General features: G+C 46.3%; 1 protein-coding gene across 1 annotated transcript in view; it reads left to right on the forward strand.

The window, feature by feature from the left end:
• URB1 (URB1 ribosome biogenesis homolog) overlaps window positions 1-20,120 on the forward strand; it is a 142,661-nt gene that overhangs the window by 54,022 nt on the left and 68,519 nt on the right. The window contains exons 17-20 of the mRNA XM_073584550.1: window positions 2,928-3,066; window positions 13,274-13,444; window positions 13,527-13,729; window positions 19,309-19,527. Of these exons, the coding sequence (XP_073440651.1) occupies window positions 2,928-3,066; window positions 13,274-13,444; window positions 13,527-13,729; window positions 19,309-19,527 (732 nt within the window). The remainder of the gene's footprint in view (window positions 1-2,927; window positions 3,067-13,273; window positions 13,445-13,526; window positions 13,730-19,308; window positions 19,528-20,120) is intronic.

The following is a 20,120-nucleotide window of genomic DNA, read 5'->3' on the forward strand; positions in this document are numbered from 1 at the left end:
AACGTTGACAGAAGGGAGGGAGAGCAGATCCTGCTGCTACCTCTAAAGCTGACAGAAGGGAGAGCAGATCTTGCTGCTACCTCTAATTCTGACAGAAGGGAGGGAGAGAGCAGATCTTGCTGCTACCTCTAATGCTGACAGAAGAGAGTGAGAGAGCAGATCCTGCTACTACCTCTAATGCTGACAGAAGGGAGGGAGATAGCAGATCCTGCTACTACCGCTAACGCTGACAGAAGGGAGGGAGAGCAGATCCTGCTACTACCGCTAACACTGACAGAAGGGAGGGAGAGCAAATCCTGCTGCTACCTCTAAAGCTGACAGAAGGGAGAGCAGATCTTGCTGCTACCTCAAACGCTGACAGAAGGGAGAGCAGATATTGCTGCTACCTCTAACGCTGACAGAAGGAAGGGAGAGAGCAGGTCTTGCTGCTACCTCTAATGCTGACAGAAGAGAGGGAGAGAGCAGATCCTGCTAATTCTGACAGAATGGAGGGAAAGAGCAGATCCTGCTACTTCTGCTAATTCTGACAGAATGGAGGGAAAGAGCAGATCCTGCTGCTACCTCTAATGCTGACAGAAGGGAGGGAGAGAGCAGATCCTGCTGCTACCTCTAATGCTGACAGAAGGGAGGGAGAGAGCAGATCCTGCTGCTACCTCTAATGCTGACAGAAGGGAGGGAGAGGGCAGATCCTGCTGCTGCCTCTTTTTTTTTTTAAATCAGATACATTTTATTTAACCAAATTCAAGGTACAAAACAATAGAACAAAAATCGCAATGATAACATTAACAATAGTCATTAGTTTCAGAAATTCCCTCCCTTCCCCTCCCCCCATTACATACAAGAGCAGCAAATAATGCATGGTGTAACCTAAGTTCAGGGTCATCTGCTCTCCACCCAAGATGTCCACAGTGTCTCAAATGTTCGTATGCCTTTTCCCTTGGCATAAATATCTTTTTCCATATTCACAATAGAGTCAGACAGTCTGAAAAATTCCCTCAACGTCGGCGGATCTTCATTTATCCAGTATCTTGCGATCAGTTTTTGCGCAATATGTATTAATCTAGCTATAGCCACCTTATATTTATTATGTACGTGGACCTCATCCACATTTCCCAGTATACACACCACAGGATCCCTTTCAATCCTACAACCATACGCACCTCCTATGGCATTAAGCACCGCCGTCCAATATGGGTTCAGATTTGGACACTGCCATAACATAAGGAGAATTCCAGCCTGCTGCTACCTCTAACGCTGACAGAAGGGAGGGAGAGAGCAGATCCTGCTGCTACCTCTAAAGCTGACGGGAGGGAGAGCAGATCTTGCTGCTACCTCTAACGCTGACAGAAGGGAGGGAGAGAGCAGGTCTTGCTGCTACCTCTAAAGCTAACAGAATGGAGGAAGAGCAGAGAGTCAACCAGGATCAAGTAAGTAAAGGGATTGTCCATGACTTTTACACTGATAGTCCTGGACATTTCCCTTTAACATACTGCTTCTAACTCTGATGACGCTCTCTGCTCTCACCCTCCCTTCTGTCTGTATTAGAGGTAGCAACAGGGAGGTAGTTGTACATGGATCCCCACAGCATTGAGCTGGGAGAATAAATCTCAGAGGGAGCTGAGAAAACAAGATGGCAGAAAAAGTGTAGGATATATGAGCTAACGAAGACTATAGCACCTTGGATACACAGAAACCTCACAGCCAGCCTATATTACTGGGAGACACACTCTCAATAGAAAAAAAAATCTGAAATTTAGTGCAGTTTTATGAACTAAAGGCAACCACTAACATATGTTTAAATCATTTTTATTATACTCACCTGCAGGGCGGTCTGGTCCGAGGAGTGTCGCTCTTGGTTCGGCGCCTCCCATCTTCTTACGATCGTCCTTCTCCTGCTTGCGTCTTGTGGATGACGTTCACCTGCGTCATTCACAATGTCTCCTTGGCGCCATACTTCTGCCCTGTTGAAGGCAGCGCAAAGTACTGCAGTGCGCAGGTGCCGGGGCTCTTTGACCTTTCCTGGTGCCTGCGCACCGCAGTACTTTGCCCGGCGCCTCCCATCGTCATGCAGTGCCGTCCTCCTGCTTATTCGTGTCATACTCCTGCACAGGCATACTTCTCTGCCCTGTTGAGGGCAGATCAAAGTACAGCAGTGCGCAGGCTCCGAGAAAGGTCAAAGAGCCCCGATGCCTGCGCACTGCAGTACTTTGATCTGCCGTCAACTGGGCAGAGACGTACAGGAGCGCGATGCCGAGGAGATTGTGTGAATGATGTAGGGACACGTCATTCACTTGAACCAAGAAGGAGGACGGCATCGCATGTAGATGGGAGGCACCGGACCAAGAAGAGCGAAACCCCTCGGACCGGACCGCCCCGCAGGTGAGTATAATAAATTATTTTTCTTCTCTTACTGGCCAGGTTGCGGGCAGATATATATTATTGAATGCTGTATATCAGCCCTGAAAGGTGATGGCCATAACTTTATCGGCCAAAACTGGTTACAGGTTCCCTTTAAGTGATTGCAACATAAGCTCTGTTCACATCTGTGTCTGTCAGTTCCAGTCTTCTGCCCCGTCATCGGAGCAAAGCATCTGCAGTTCCAGATCCATTACAAGGTGAACGCCAACGATGCCTGTCAAACCTTATGGACTATAATGGGGTCTATCAGGTTTCCATCTTGGTCTCTGTCATTTTTAAATGGAATTCATGATGCAGTAAATATGACAGAATCTTGAAAAGGCTCCACTGCAGATAGAAATACCGCCTAAACTAGGAGGGATGTATATGTTGACTGTTTTCAAAGACCAGCAGAATTGCGAGTTCAGCTCTGAGGTATAAAACTTGGGGTTTTTTTCCACGCTTTTAATTGTAATATCGAGTCATCTGCACCTCCAGTTATGTCTTCTGTCATCTCTCTCTTTGCACAGGCGTTGGTTAAGGCGATCTCTAACCCGTACTCGTTCACTGATAAAGTTTCTGATTATGTACAAGAAGCCAGCATGCTGCAGATCAACATGGGGATGCAGGATTCAGACAGCGTCAGCATTCCTATATCGCACATTGATGGTTAGTATTTCAGTATGCTTAGGTTGTTGTAGTCCGGTCGTACACTCTGAGATTGCAGGTAACAGAGGTAGATAGATTGTATAGATGGCATTGGAAAAAAAAGGGCATCACCTGCGGCCAACAGATCAAATAAGAGCAATCCAGTACACATGGTAGATATACATAAACCTAATCAATAGCAATGCAGCTTTTTCCTCTTTTATTGGGAGATATTATGTGACTGCTGCAGCCATTGGGCGGCCAGTGATTCGCTGCAGATCTGTCTGATCGGGATGAAAAAGCTGGGAAACTGTTCTGTCAAGGCTGCAGCCAATCAGTGGGCGCTGATTGACTGTAGTGACCCAGTGACGTGGCTCCTGCCTGAGGATGAACTGATGTGACTGACAGAGAAATGGTGGGGTTCACTAGATGGGTATCGGTTCTTTTTGTATTCTTATGTGAACCTATTTTTTAACATTCTAGTGTTTAGTGGAGACTCCTTTTTAAAAAAGAAATTGACCTATTGTTTTTAAATTTTTATTTTTTTTTTGTAAAATATGTATTTTTCTAAATTCATCTGGAGGGGTAAAAGAGCGAGATTGGCTATAAGAACGCTAATGCACGCAAAGGAGGGAGGGGGAGTGGGATTGCCAAATGTTAGGGGATATAATTTATTGTGTTTAATGAGGAATGTAATAGACTGGATTAAAAAAACGGGGCGATATACTGACTACAAGTTGGAAACGGAATTTTGTGGTCTGTGGGACCTGACGGCGCTGCTACATACGCCGCCGTCACACAGACCGCCAAACATTAAATATTCGGTAATAAGAAGAGCTACCATTGCCACATGGAAGGCAGTAAGAAAAAAAATAAAAATGTCGTGGAGAGTGTTGAAACACCTGAATCCTTGGGCATTTCCTGCCTTTGGATTAGGAAGAGAAAATAAATTATACACAGAGTGGTTGGGGAAAGGTATACAGACTTACTACATCTACAAGAAGGCCGCTGGTTGACGGGATTTTAAGTGATAGACAAATTTGAGCTGCCGAGATTTCATTTGATGTTATATAGTCAATTAAAGCATTATGTATTAGACCTCCTTCAGTATGTGAGGAAGGAAATCGATTCAGAAATATGGGAGGACTTGGTTACCAAAGACATTGGAGAAATATCTATCACCTCAATATATGGGATGCTGAGGGACATATTACGCCCTTCAGGGAATGGCAAAATATTTCACAAATGGGAAAAACATATACATGATGAAGAACTTGAGCACAAGATTCTGCGGGGCTGGGAATTGGTAAGAAAGCATATCATCAATGAACAATGGAGAGATAGTCAGTTCAGAATAATGCATAAAACAATAGGTGGCTTCAATATACAGTGGAGAAAAAAAGTATTTAGTCAGTCAGCAATAGTGCAAGTTCCACCACTTAAAAAGATGAGAGGCGTCTGTAATTTACATCATAGGTAGACCTCAACTATGGGAGACAAACTGAGAAAAAAAAATCCAGAAAATCACATTGTCTGTTTTTATTTCATTTGATTTTGCATATTATGGTGGAAAATAAGTATTTGGTCAGAAACAAGCAAACAAGATTTCTGGCTCTCACAGACCTGTAACTTCTTCTTTAAGAGTCTCCTCTTTCCTCCACTCATTACCTGTAGTAATGGCACCTGTTTAAACTTGTTATCAGTATAAAAAGACACCTGTGCACACCCTCAAACAGTCTGACTCCAAACTCCACTATGGTGAAGACCAAAGAGCTGTCAAAGGACACCAGAAACAAAATTGTAGCCCTGCACCAGGCTGGGAAGACTGAATCTGCAATAGCCAACCAGCTTGGAGTGAAGAAATCAACTGTGGGAGCAATAATTAGAAAATGGAAGACATACAAGACCACTGATAATCTCCCTCGATCTGGTGCTCCACGCAAAATCCCACCCCGTGGGGTCAGAATGATCACAAGAACGGTGAACAAAAATCCCAGAACCACGCGGGGGGACCTAGTGAATGAACTGCAGAGAGCTGGGACCAATGTAACAAGGCCTACCATAAGTAACACACTACGCCACCATGGACTCACATCCTGCAGTGCCAGAAGTGTCCCACTGCTTAAGCCTGTACATGTCCGGGCCCGTCTGAAGTTTGCTAGAGAGCATTTGGATGATCCAGAGGAGTTTTGGGAGAATGTCCTATGGTCTGATGAAACCAAACTGGAACTGTTTGGTAGAAACACAACTTGTCGTGTTTGGAGGAAAAAGAATACTGAGTTGCATCCATCAAACACCATACCTACTGTAAAGCATGGTGGTGGAAACATCATGCTTTGGGGCTGTTTCTCTGCAAAGGGGCCAGGACGACTGATCCGGGTACATGAAAGAATGAGATTTTGAGTGCAAACCTCCTTCCATCAGCAAGGGCATTGCAGATGAAACGTGGCTGGGTCTTTCAACATGACAATGATCCAAAGCACACCGCCAGGGCAACGAAGGAGTGGCTTCGTAAGAAGCATTTCAAGGTCCTGGAGTGGCCTAGCCAGTCTCCAGATCTCAACCCTATAGAAAACCTTTAGAGGGAGTTGAAAGTCCGTGTTGCCAAGCGAAAAGCCAAAAACATCACTGCTCTAGAGGAGATCTGCATGGAGGAATGGGCCAACATACCAACAACAGTGTGTGGCAACCTTGTGAAGACTTACAGAAAACGTTTGACCTCTGTCATTGCCAACAAAGGATATATCACAAAGTATTGAGATGAAATTTTGTTTCTGACCAAATACTTATTTTCCACCATAATATGCAAATAAAAGGAAAAAAAAACAGACAATGTGATTTTCTGGATTTTTTTTTCTCAGTTTCTCTCCCATAGTTGAGGTCTACCTATGATGTAAATTACAGACGCCTCTCATCTTTTTAAGTGGTGGAACTTGCACTATTGCTGACTGACTAAATACTTTTTTTCCCCACTGTACCTCCGACTCCGCAGAATCCTGATAGGCAGACAAGTTGCCCAAAATGTACAATGCCCAAAACAGACACAGAACATGGATTGTGGTCATGTCTCAGGACACAAAAACTCTGGTTAAAAGTCCAGGATATGTATCTGAAGATCTGTGGGATATGGGTAGAAGTGGATCCATTGTGTTGGTTGTTTCACTTTACGACGGGTAAAACAAGAGGGGGGGACGGCTACATGACTTGTTTCACACCGTTGCAATGGTGACAAAACTTCTAATTCTGCAACACTGGCTAGCTAAAACACTCCCAGGGATAAAAGAGATCAAGGAAGGTTTAACATCGGTCTTATTTTTGGAAAAAAGAGAAACGGAAAGGAATAAAGATAAAATGACGAAAAATTTTTTACTCTGTCGCCTCATTGGGGGACACAGAACCCTGGGTGTTATGCTGCTGTCCACTAGGAGGCGACACTATGCATAATCTGAAAAAGATTAACTATGACTCCTCCTCTGCAGTATACAACCCTGGACGGCATCAGCCTTCTCCAGTTTTTGCTTAGTGTCGCAAGGAGACACACCTTTTTTTCTTCCGTTTTTCCTTTTTCGTCCGGAATACAGATGAAGAAAAGTGGGTCTCCAGCAAGACTCCCGGCATGGCTCCTTCCTTGGCCCCCTTTTTAGGGGTACCCAGTTGAAGTGGAGACGGCTATTCCCCATGTCGCTCCTTCCCCAGTCCCTCGGGTACTGGTCCGAAGTTGAGACCCCCCTCTGTTATGAATGAGTCACCGTAGGAGGCAAAAACAGAAATACTAGCTAAGTCCAGAAAACCAGAGAAGTTGGCAGCTATCGGATTGCAGACCCCTGAACCTAACAACAACTAGCAGTAGCCGTGGGGGGTTCCTACGGTGCCCTAGACCCCTCGATCACAGCCGGAGAACTACATAGCCTAAAGACAGAAAGGGAAATCTAAACTGCCCCAGAGCAGACCCCAAAGCAATAGGCAGCCCCCAACATATAATGACGGTGAAGCAAGATGAAAAAACACTCACACAGATAGAAAGATAGGCTGAGCAAACGATGGGGCCCAAGCTAACTAAATAGGACAGAATAGAAAAGCTGCTGTCTGCAATCCGCCAAAACCCTCTCAAAAACAAGAGCCAACAGACTGATAGGGAAAAAAAGCTCTGAAGACGCTATGCTTCAAAAAGACTAAATCAGTACTCAGATATTATCTGAAGACAGAGCAAAAAGGAATTCAGCTCACCCAGCAGGGAAAGGCAGAAATCCAGAAAAACAAGGCAAAACAAAACCAAAACACAAATGCAAAAAGTAGAGCAGAAAACTTAGCTTTTGAGGAGCAGGAATCAGACTGGTCTCCAAGAATCCCTCAGAGTAATCACCCGCAAGGCAGAAGGGCGTCGGCTGCCTTATATCCAGTCAGCAATCCCAGTCACACCCAGTCATCATCATTCTGCTCAGGTGCTTTGTAATCAGCCTCACTACCTTCCTTCACCAGAAGAGGGAGTTCATCAGACCTCAATGGTGAAGGGGAAAATGAACTCACAACACCCCTCCTTCCCCAACCCCTTTGGGGTCTGGGTTGAGGTCGAGGCGAGGATGAAGACCCCCTGACGGTGACAGACGCACCCTTCCTAATCCCCCCCTCAGGGGGCAATTAGGTTGAGACACCTCAGGTAGGGTCGGTGAATAAGTAGCACTCTGCACCAGGGACCCCAGACCAGCTGTGGGATCCTGCTGGGGCCGGGGGAGGGTGCAGGCAGACATGGCACAGCAGAGACAGGGCTTTCTGCGCCCCTGTCTCTGCAGCAGCAGCGGCTCCATAGCGCTTCAGAGGGATCCCCCAAACAGGAACTGCTACCCCTGCTGTCCCCACCGCTAGCCAGTCGCCCATTCCGGGGGGGTCTGGTGCAGATCCGACCCCCTCCTGGACTACCGTGCCGCCCTGGAGCCCTTCTGGGCATCAGACCTCTACTTGAGACCGTGGCTTCGGCCTAGCTGAAGCCGCCGCCTTTTCTCCGCCCCGCGGCCCGGCCCCCGGATGACTAAAATGACACTATAGTGTCATAGAAGGGGTGGATCGAGACAGGGCGCGTTTCTACATAGCCCAGCGTGCTCTTTTCAGCTCTCCGCCCCCTCCTTCCTCTCCTCAGCGTCCCGGTGGCCATTTTTTTGGGCTGCAGACCTACCTGACAACGGACGCCTCCAGCAAGGAGAACCACAGCAGTCTCCGGGGGGGCACAGAACTGTGATTTGTCGGCGCTGTACCTAGGGGCACACTGGTGTGGTAAGTTCACAGCTGGGTTCTCTTTACTCAGCTGTGAATCCATACTACTTATAAGGCTCTCTGTGGGTTCCCTCTGCGTAGCCACCCCTGTAGGATCCCTGATAGCCAGCCTCTGTGCACTATGCCGGGCTCAAGAAAGAGAACCAGGTAGGAATGTTTCTATGCATTCTGCACAGCCTGCAAAACCACGCTCCCCAGTGGCAGCACGTATCCGCACTGCCGGGATTGCATCCAGAACTCTGGGTCAGAACCCCAGGGAGTCCCTACCAACGCTTCAGTGTCGGATACCACGCCGGAATGGGCTACTCAAATGTCACAGTCTATGACACAGTCCATAGATAACCTAACCGCTACATTGCTGCAAGCTCTGCAGGGTCGTGTCCCAGCTATGAACGTTACCCAGCAAACGGACAGCTTGTCTCAGGAACATGCTGTTTCCGACACTCCCAGACGTAAGCGGACCCACAGGTCACGATCACGTGAGTCGTCCTATAGCACAAGGTCATCCCCCTCTCAGGGAGAGACACCGTCATTCCAGGTCTCCTAGGCAGTCCCCTATCAGAGACAGACAATGCAGTTCACCACAGAGATCCCACACCACAGAAGACCTCCGCCCCAGATCACCCACCAGGGAACACCTTAGCGATACACAGGATTTGGAAGGCATCTGTGACTCCCACTCAGACAACGAAATGGAGAGGTCCGTGGTACCTTGTCCCCCTAGCAATACAGCGCTAGTTGAAGGCATAATCTCTGCCATCTATCGGGTGCTGGAAATTTCAGAGCCAGCCCCGGAAGCCCCAGAACATAAGATTTGCTTCGAAAGTGTTCTGAAACCACCTAAGGTCTTCCTTAATCATCATGAGTTTCAAACTATACTTACTAAGCAGTTTTCGCAGCCTGAGAAAAAATTTGCCAATCGCAAATATTTGGAAGCGAAGTACCCCTTCTCACAGAAGGACAGCCAAACAGTGGACAGATCCACCCGAAGTGGACCCCCAGGTATCTAGACTAGCAGCACAGACCCTACTCTCACTGCCAGATAGCTCAACCCTCAGGGACGCAGCAGACTGGCAAGTAGAACGCACGGCTCGTTCCATTTTCGAAGCGGCAGGGGCCTCCCTGGCCCCTGCGTTCGCTTCAGTTTGGGCGGCCAAGGCCATCCTGGCTTGGGCCAAAAAACTGCAGGAGGGTCTTCAAGCCTCAAATACTGGGCTCTCGGACCAAGCGGTTCAAATAGCAGTGGTAGCAGACTACATGCTTCACTGGAAACGTGGGACCTCAACCTGGTCCTGACAGCATGCAGCCCTAGACTCAGCAATAGGTCTAGCGGGGATAGCGGCAAACGCCATTACGATTCGGCGTATCCTCTGGCTGCGAGAATGGAAAGCGGATGCGGCCTCAAAGAAGTCCCTCACGCATCTTCCGTACCTTAGTGGAAGGCTTTTCGGCGAAAAGTTGGACACTGATATCCAATACCACTGGGGGTAAGAGTACCTCTCTCCCTCAACTGAAACCTAAACGAACGTTTAAACGGAGAAACCAACCACGATTCCGATCCTTTCGGAACTCTTCGGGCTGGTCCGTCTCGCACCCAGCGCAAAATCGTAACCGCTCTCCACGCAGGGACAACCCACGGACGGTGCAGAGACCGGACAGGACTTGGCAGTTGAAAGCAGGCCAAGCGAAACCCAAGAGAGGAAAACCTCAGAACTTCGCTTCATCATGACTCACGAACTCCGGAAGACATCCCACCAGTAGGCGGGCGACTTTTACTCTTTCAGCAAGTCTGGCTGCCTATTACAGAAGACAGGTGGGTCAGGGAAATAGTGTCTTCCGGATACAAGATAGAGTTCATTTCCACTCCACCGAACCGGTTCTTCCTCTCTATTCCACCAACACCATCAGACAAGGCTCGTGCCTTCCACCAAGCGGTCTCCTCTCTCCTTCAAGCAGGAGTCGTAGTGCCAGTTCCCGCGAACGAAAGATTCCGAGGGTTCTACTCCAATCTATTTGTAGTTTCCAAGAAAGGAGGCAGCGTCCGGCCCATACTAGACCTAAAACAGCTCAACAAATATGTACGGGTCCGTCATTTCCGCATGGAGTCCCTCCGGTCCATCATAACATCCGTGGAGCAGGGAGAATACCTTGCCTCCATTAGACATACAAGACGCATATCTGCACATACCAATTGCTCCCGCCCATCAAAGGTTTCTCAGGTTCGCGATCAACCAAAACCACATCAGAATTCAGGGGCTCTCAATTTGACGGCATGGCCCTTGAAACCTGGATTCTAACCCAGGCAGGGTTCTCACCAGATGTCATTGCGACCATGATCAGGGCAAGGAAGCCGGCCTCCGCCAAGATTTATTATCGTACCTGGAGAGCTTTCTTTTCCTGGTGCGAATCTCACGGACAAGTCCCACTCCCTTATTCCCTCCCAAAGGTACTAGGTTTCCTTCAATCGAGCCTAGACGCCAAGCTATCCCTAGGCTCGGTTAAGAGTCAGGTGTCAGCGCTTTCAGTCCTTTTTCAAAGGTGCATTGCTACCAAACCGCAAGTAAGGACTTTTCTCCAGGTAGTTTCCCGATTGGTTCCCCCCTACAGACGTCCACTGGAAACGTGGGACCTCAACCTGGTCCTGACAGCATTGCAGGCACCACCCTTCGAACCCCTTAAAGAAGTTCCACTCTGCATTCTGTCACAGAAAGTGTTTTTTCTAGTGGCAATCACCTCGCTACGCAGAGTGTCTGAATTGTCAGCACTTTCCTGCAGACGGCCTTTCCTAGCTTTTCACCAGGTCAAGGTGGTTCTCCGTATTGTACCATCCTTCCTTCCGAAGGTTGTGTCCACCTTTCACCTAAATGAGGAAATCTCACTGCCATCCCTTTGTCCGGTTCCGGTTCATAGAGTGGAGAAGGCTCTGTATACGCTTGACCTCGTCAGAGCATTGCGGATTTACGTGTCCAGGACTGCACCCTTCCGGAAGTCTGATTCCCTCTTCATTCTTCCGGAAGGCGGTCGCAAGGGCCTGCCGGCTTCCAAGGCTACCCTTGCCAGGTGGATCAAGTCCACCATACATGAGGCTTACCGACTTAACAGTTCCCCTCTTCCGACCGGTATCACGGCACACTCTACACGGGCAGTAGGGGCCTCCTGAGCCATTCGGCACCAGGCTTCGGCACAACAAGTGTGCAAGGCGGCCACTTGGACTAGCCTGCACACGTTTACGAAACACTACAGTGTTCATACCCAGTCCTCAGCGGACGCGAGCCTGGGTAGACGGGTTCTGCAGGCGGCAGTGCCCCAAGTTTAGGGTCCTGCTAGCACAATATTCGTCCATTGTTTCCCACCCAGGGACTGCTTTGGGTCGTCCCATTGTTCTGTGTCCCCCAATGAGGCGACAGAGTAAAGGAGATTTTTGTGTACTCACCGTAAAATCTCTTTCTCTTAGCCTCTAATTGGGGGACACAGCTCCCACCCTGTTGCCCTTACGGGCCGTTGTTTACGGTTGAGTTCTCATATTGTTCTTTGAGCTCGTGCATAGTAGCCTTCTTACAGGCATGGTTATGTTATTTCTGTTACGTTTCTCCTAATGCTTTTGCACAAAACTGGAGAAGGCTGACGCCGTCCAGGGGTGTATACTGCAGAGGAGGTGCCATAGTTAATCTTTTTCAGATTATGCATAGTGTCGCCTCCTAGTGGACAGCAGCATAGCACCCATGGTTCTGTGTCTCCCAATTAGAGGCTAAGAGAAAGAGATTTTACGGTGAGTACACAAAAATCTCCTTTTTAAAAAATGGAGAGTGTTTATAGAAACGTCACTGACCACCAGAGAAATTCAAGACTTAATGAGCGCCTTTGTGGATTCGGATTGGTATCTATTAGAGGATTTGAGTGGTAATCTGGGTAAACTGAAATGTGTTATATGGAGGATAAGGTGGAGCTGGAGATGAGGTGTCTGATTTCAGTCAATGTGATCTATGAAAATGTGGACGTAAGGGGGTTTGATAATTTTATATTTAAGTTTATTTTTGCTTCTATTCAGGCTTGGGTGACAAGCAGGTTTAAATATGTTCTTTGTAACAATTCAATGCAATGTTTATAACTTGTAATATGCAACTTTATTACAAAATCAACAAAAATGATATTTAAAAAAAAATATGTATTTTTTAAAGTTTTGCTATTTTCAAAATGATCACTAAAGCAGTCTCATTAACATCACAGACAGTATTACAATGACTGATAGCATCTCTATATACTGTAGTAGATAACACAGGATCCACCATTCACAATAGGTGATGTCACAGCTCATCTCCTCCTCCTGTACAATGATGAATAATACCTCTATTTACAGTATATAATACAGTAGATAATACAGGGTCCACCAATTACAATAGGTTATATCACAGCTCACCTCCTCCACCTGTATAATGACTGATAACACCTCTATATACAGTAGATAACACAGGATCCACAATTCTCAGTAGGTGATGTCACAGCTCACCACCTCCTCCTTCTCCTGTACAATGACTGATAACACTTCTATATACAGTAGATAATACAGAATCCACCATTCACAATAGGTGATGTCACAGCTCACCTCCTCCTCCTGTACAATGACTGACAACATCTCTATATACGGTAGATAACACAGGATCCACCATTCATAAGTGGTCATAGTTCTCCTCCTCCTCATGTATAATGACTAATGGCATCTGTATATACAGTAGATAACATAGGATCCATCATTCACAGTAAGTGATGTCACAGCTCACCTCTGCCTCCTCCTGTACAATGATGGCTAACACCTCTATATACAGTAGCAGGGCCCACAATTCACAATAGTTGATGTCGCAACTCACCTCCTCCTCCTGTACAATGACATTTGCCCAGAGTGCATGCTCTTCTACAACACATATGGTCAGCAGTGGTAATAAAATGCCTTTGTTTCCCCCAGATGTTATGGATATGGTGGACGTCATTGTCGAGGGCAGTGAGGGTCTGGATGAAGAGGTTGGCTTTGCCCTGGATGAGGAGATGATCCTCCAGACTTTTCCTTTCAGTGCTCTGGTCACTGTGGCTCTTGAGGCCAGAAATAAGCTGCTAATGTCTGAAGGGGCTGGAGATGGTGAGTTGTTAGGCTTCACTAGATGCTTATTCACACAGCGCATTCTTTTTTTTTTTTTACTAGTTTCTTTTTTGTTCTTTAGCGGGCCCTGTGGTACAGTACCTGTCCTCCGTAATGACGGATGTCCTACATGGGCAGCGGGATGCTCTTGCTCTCTGCCTGGCTCTCCAGTCCTATGATGAAGAGCTGCAGTCCTTGGATACAAGTTCCTCGGTTTACAGTCGTCTTCAGAACTTTCATAACTATTACAGCTTGTGGCTTCCTCCGTCCGCTAAAAAACATCTAGTAAGTGACTTGTGGATCCATGTGCGTCAGTACGTGGACTTGTGGGCGCCAGTGTTGTGTGCAGTGGTCCAGAAAGTCTTCACGTTGTTTTCACTGTAATGGGAAAAATGGAATCCAGTAGACTGTATAAAATATCATTAGCTTCAATTGAATTTTCTTTTTCTTTCTTCTTCTCATTTTATCTTATACCCAAACTGCTTAATTCTTGCAGCTACACTTTACATTACAGCTGCCGTAAAGTCATCCACTGACTAAATGGAGATTGTACATTCTGTCCTGTGCGCTCCGCTCCCATTATTGTGATTTTCAATATGAGAATAATCTCCTATCCATAGGCTATGGGATGACTTACTGATTAGTGAGCCCTCGTCGATCCTGAGAATGGAGCACTGCAGAGCTCTGTCTACGTATTGTAGAGGAGGAGTGTTCACAACATCGCCCTATTCATTGTCTGTGGTTCTGCCGGAGTACAATGGTCGCTGCACCCAACTTATAAGGCCCTGGTCTCTTGATTGGTGGTAACCTCATTGGACAGCTCCCTACCAATGACCTCTTAAAGGGGTTGTCGGGCCTTGGGATTCAGATCTGCAGTCACCCTGTGTGACTGCAGTCTTGTGAATTCTTACAGTATGCAAACTGTAAGGATTTTCCGCAAGTATCTGATTTACATATATGCGGTCACATGCCGACTAAACGTGCACGGCCTCACTCAATACAAGTGAATTAAGCAAGGTCGGAATATGTCAGGAAGTATGCAGATTGCCTTTTCCCAGCATTGGCACTGGAGAACCCTGACCCTGCGCACAGTGCGCGCTATGAGGATTCACACATCTGCTGTCACATAGTGACTGCAGAATTGAGCCCCTAGCCTGGACCTCCCCTTTAATGCATGCAGTGGGCTTGCCATAGAAACTTTGACTGGCATAGGGTATGTTCTCCAGCAGCATTTTTTTGTTTGTGTGGGTACCCTCTTCCCCCAAAACAGCAACAGATGAAGTGGTAATTCCACATTAAAATGTGCATTTCTATTTTTGCTTCTCAGCTTATTAATTGTAATAGAGAAAAAATACCCTGAATGGACTTCAGACATCATGTTATATGACCTCCACTCTTAACCCCTTTCTGCCATATGACGTACTATCCCGTCCATGTGCCCTGGGACTTAATTCCCAAGGACGGAATACTACGTCATAACGATCAGCAGCGCTCGCGGGGGAGCGCCGCTGATCGCGGCCGGGTGTCAGCTGATTATCACAGCTGACACCCGGCACTATGTGTCATGGGCGGTCACAGACCGCCCCCGGCACGTTAACCCCTGGCACACTGCGATCAAACACGATCACAGTGTACCGGGGTTTAGGGAGGCATCGGCAGGGAGGAGGCTCCCTCCGTGCTTCCATGAGACCCCCGCAGCAGCGCAATGTGCAGCGCTGCTGCGGGGGTCTCCTTCCCTGCAGGTCCCCGGATCCAATATGGCGGCGGGGACCTTTGGGGGCCTGCATGGAGCCGGCTTCCTCACTGCCTGCAAAGCGCAGGCATGAGGATGACTTGTGCAGTGCCTGTCAGATCGCTGATCTGTCACCGCGATCTGTGATGTGTCAGATCGGTGATCTCACACATGACAGTTATGTCCCCACTGGGACAGTGTAATAAAGTTTAAAAAAAAAAAAAAGTGTAAAAATAATTTATAAAAAATTGCTAAATAAAAAAAAAAAAATTCCCTAATAAATTCATTTTTTGGAAAAAATAAAAAAAAGAATAAAAGTACTCATATTTAGTATTGCCGCGTCCGTAACGACCCGCCCTATAAAACTGTCCCATTAGCGAACCCCTTAAAAAATAAAAAAGAAAGCAAAAAATAATGATTTATTATCATACCGCTGAACAAAAAGTGTAATAACGCGCGATCAAAAAGACGACTATAAATAACCATGGTACCGCTGAAAACGTCATCTTGTCCCGCAAAAAACGAGCCGCCATACAGCATCATCAGAGAAAAAATAAAAAGTTATAGCTCGCAGAATAAAGCGATGCAAAAATAATTATTTTTTATATAAAATTGTTTTCATCGCATAAAACCGCCAAGACATAAAAAAACGACCTAAATGAGGTATCGCTGTAACCGTACTGACCCGAAGAATAAAACCGCTTTATCAATTTTACCGCACGCGGAACGGTGTAAACGCACCACCCAAAAGAAATTCATGAAACGCTGGTTTTTGTTCATTCTGCGTCCCAAAAATCGGAATAAAAAGCGATCAAAAGATGTATCGTGCCCGATATATTTACTGAAAAAATGGTACCAATAAAAACATCAACTCGTCCCGCAAAAAATTATACCTCAGATGACTCGGTGGGTCAAAATATGGAAAAATTATAGCTCTCAATATGTGGTGATGCAAAAGCAATTTTTACAATAAAAAGCGTCTTTTAGCGTGTGACAGCTGCCAAACATAAAAGCCCGCCATAAATAGTAAATCAAACCCCCCGTTATCACCCCTTTAGTTAGGGAAAAATAATAAAATTACAAAAATGTATTTATTTCCATTTTCCCATTAGGGTTAGGGCTGAGATTAAGGTTAGGGGTGTGTTGGGGTTAGGGTTGGAGTTAGAATTGGGGGTTTCCACTATTTGCGCACATCAGGTGCTCTCCAAATGCAACATGGCGTCTGATCTCAATTCCAGCCAATTATGCGTTGAAAAAGGCAAATGGTGCTCCTTCCCTTCCAAGCTCTGCCATGCGCCCAAACAGTGGTTTACCCCCACGTATGGGGTATCAGCCTACTCAGGACAAATTGTAAAACAACTTTTGGGGTCCAATTTCTCCTGTTACCCTTAGGAAAATAAAAAATTGGGGGCAAAAATATCAATTTTGTGGAAAAAAAATTGATAACGCCCGGGCGTTATAAACTTCTGTGAAGCACTGGGGGGTTCAAAGTGCTCACCACACATCTAGATAAGTTCCTTGGGGCGTCTAGTTTCCAAAAGTGGGTCATTTGCGGGGGGGTTTCCACTGTTTTGGTACATCAGAGGCTTTCCATTTGCGACATGGCGTCCGATCTCAATTCCAGCCAAAAAAGTCTAATGGCGCTGCTTCCCTTCCGAGCTCTGCCATGCACCCAAATAGTCGTTTACACCCACATATGGGGTATCAGCATACTCAGGACAAATTGCACAATAACTTTTAGGGTCCTGTTACCCTTATGAAAATAAAAATTGGGGGTGAAAAGATGATTTTTATGGGAAAAATATGATTTTTTTAATTGTACGGCTGTACGTTATAAACTTCTGTGAAGCCCTTGTGGGTTCAAAGTTCTTACCACATATCTAGATAAGTTCCTTGGGGGGTCTAGTTTCCAAAATGGGGTCACTTGTAGGGGGCTTCCACTGTTTAGGCACATCTGGGGCTCTCCAAAAGTGACATGGCGTCCGATCTGAATTCCAGCCAATTTTGCATTAAAAAAGTCAAATGGCGCTCCTTCCCTTCTGAGCTCTGCCATGCGCTGAAACAGTGGTTCCCCCCACATATCAGGTATCAGCGTACTCAGGACACATTGCACAGTAACTTTTGCAGTCCAATTTCTCCTGTTACCCTTGGTAAAATAAAAAAAATTGGACCTGAAGTACTTTTTTTATGAAAAAAAGTTAAATGTTCATTTTTTTTTTTAAACATTCAAAAAATCCTTGTGAAGCACCTGAAGGGTTAATAAACTTCTTGAATGTGGTTTTGAGCACCTTGAGGGGTGCAGTTTTTAGAATGGTGCCACTTTTGGGTATTTTCTATCATATAGACCCCTCAAAGTGGCTTCAAATGTGATGTGGTCCCTAAAAATAAAATGGTGTTGCAAAAATGAGAAATCGCTGGTCAAATTTTAACCCTTATAACTTCCTAACAAAAAAAAATTTTGGTTCCAAAATTGTGCTAATGTAAAGTAAACGTGGGAAATGTTATTTATAATGTTTTTTGTGTGCCGTATCTCTGTGATTTAAGGGCATAAAAATTCAAATTTGGAAAATTGCGAAATTTTTTGCGAAATTTCCATTTTTTTCACAAATAAACGCAAGTTATATGAATGAAATTTTACCACTAACATGAAGTACAATATGTCACGAGAAAACAATGTCAGAATCACCGAGATCCATGGAAGCGTTCCAGAGTTATGACCTCATAAAGGGACAGTGGTCAGAATTGTAAAAATTGGCCCGGTCGTGAACGTGCAAACCACCCTTGGGGGTTAAGGGGTTAAAGGGTTTTCTGGCTTAGAATATTGATGGCCTTTCCTCATGTGTGAGAGCTGCAGCCACTTCAAAGTTGACATTGTGGCCTCTGAGTTGCAGATCATTGCCGTTTTCTTCCTTTATATAATAAGCAAGGTCACTCACGTCTAGTCGGGATGTGACTGCATGTATGCAAATCACATACTTGCAGTCACTCGCCTGCCGGCATCTGAGAATCCTCACAGCACGCACATTTTGCACGCTTACTGAGTGTGTTGGGGGACACTCGCTCTGTAACAGGATAAATGTAGACCTGCACGGTTTTGCACATAAGCAGTGTATTTCGGTTTATTAAAACATCATAAACCGCTGTAGGCCATGTTACAGTTCACAGGCTTACCACAAAGTTCATAACGCTTCTTAGTACCCGGCTTTAATACGGAGTCTCTCAGCACGCCGGACTTCTCTGTCCAGTTACCCTGGGAGACGGCACGCCGAACAGTTCAGTAACATCCACGGAACATCACAAGCACCAACAGTCTGTGGAGTTGCCATGCAGGAGCTCCTGCTCTACCTGCTGACTCCTCGTCAGTCCCAGGTCCCCGAGGAAGCTGCATGACTGAGATCACCGTCCCGGACAGTGCCTTGCTCACCAGGCCACTCGACAATCTAGATCCTCAGCAGGATCAGCTCTGCGGGTCCATAGCCTCATCTCGTGCTTCCAGGAATCCGATCCACATATACACGGGACCTTCTAACACAGAGACCTTCAGGACCTTACACACAGACCATTCAGGTCCATACACTCGGAACCATGTGACCCACACCCTGGTCACAGTATGTAGCTGTAACCACCCCCACAGGTGGGCGGTGTATGTGTGGTTAGTCATTCCTGCCCAGCTCTCTGACTAACCCTATAAGCCCCCCTATTATAAATAGGCAAACACTCCTGGAACTACAAGTCCCAGCATACCAATATTATTTCGGACTTACAGTGCAGAGGCCCTCGGCAACACATACCGGCCATTTACAGTCCTGCTGGCCACAGTTTCACCATCATGACTATGGATACGCCTGCGACCGCCATGCAGTCCTATGGCCTCAATACGCCTCCGTGCGTATTCTGGGGAGCAAATACAGCGCCCCCTAGCTGTAACAGGGGTCACTGCCTTACAGCTGTTAGAATTCACAAGTCTGCGGGCACACAGTGACTGCAGACTTGGCCCCAAGCCTGGATGGACAACCCCTGGGTCCTACTGAGTAACAAAAAACAGACATCTTGAAAATTGTGAGAAATAGATACAGAAATTATTTTCTTCCAACAAGATCTCAAGATCAATGACTGTGGCTCTATTCTTTAGTTCACAGAGCGGGGTAACGACAAAATGGAAGTATCGGAGCAGGAGGGGGACACCTCATATGATTTTCTGTTGAAGAAGGTGTTTGTGAGTGGTGGTGCAGGAGAAGACTCCCAGGAGATCCTGAAGGACTCCATGTCACAGATTCCTCAAGATGAGTTTCCACTAGCGGTAAAACACACTCTGCTGTGTCTGAAGACTACTGTGGACAACTTCAGCAAGGTGCGACATTACTACCTGCTGTGTCACTGTTTGTATGTGTTGACGGTAAAGGACACTGGTGAATTGTGCCTGTCATCTAGAAGTTTCCCATATTACAGTTTCTCCCTCTGCAGGGTCTAGCTCTCATTTTCAGTCATCTCACATCTAGTGATAGAGACGAGCTGCAATGAAGCACACAGCCATGAGGGATTCCTGGTCTCTGTGTATCACATAATGAGCAGTGTAGATGTGAATTCAGCTCTGAGAGGAGATAAAACCGGAAAAAGCAACATCCGCTTCACTGTGCCTTTCTGTTTCTCTTTGCATCTGCTTCCTCGCCCTCATCTTTCCCTACGCCATAGGCTTCAATAGGTAGCTTTAGTTTGCTTTCTCAGCGATCTTTTGTTCAAGATTTTAGTGATGAGAAGAATTCTCATACATGGAGAAAGAGAAGCTTATTACCCTGATAAACTGTATTACAAAGATTCTTATATTCACACTATTGGTTTGTAGTTGAATTGTGACATCACCTATAGTTAATGGTGGATCCTGTGCTATCTACTGTATATAGAGGTTTTATCAGTCATTGTACAGGAGGAGGTGAGCTGTGCCAT

The sequence above is a fragment of the Dendrobates tinctorius genome, unplaced genomic scaffold (assembly GCF_039654945.1).
Source record: "Dendrobates tinctorius isolate UK_male_01 unplaced genomic scaffold, ASM3965494v1 ptg000084l, whole genome shotgun sequence".
Taxonomy (NCBI): Eukaryota; Metazoa; Chordata; class Amphibia; order Anura; family Dendrobatidae; genus Dendrobates; species Dendrobates tinctorius.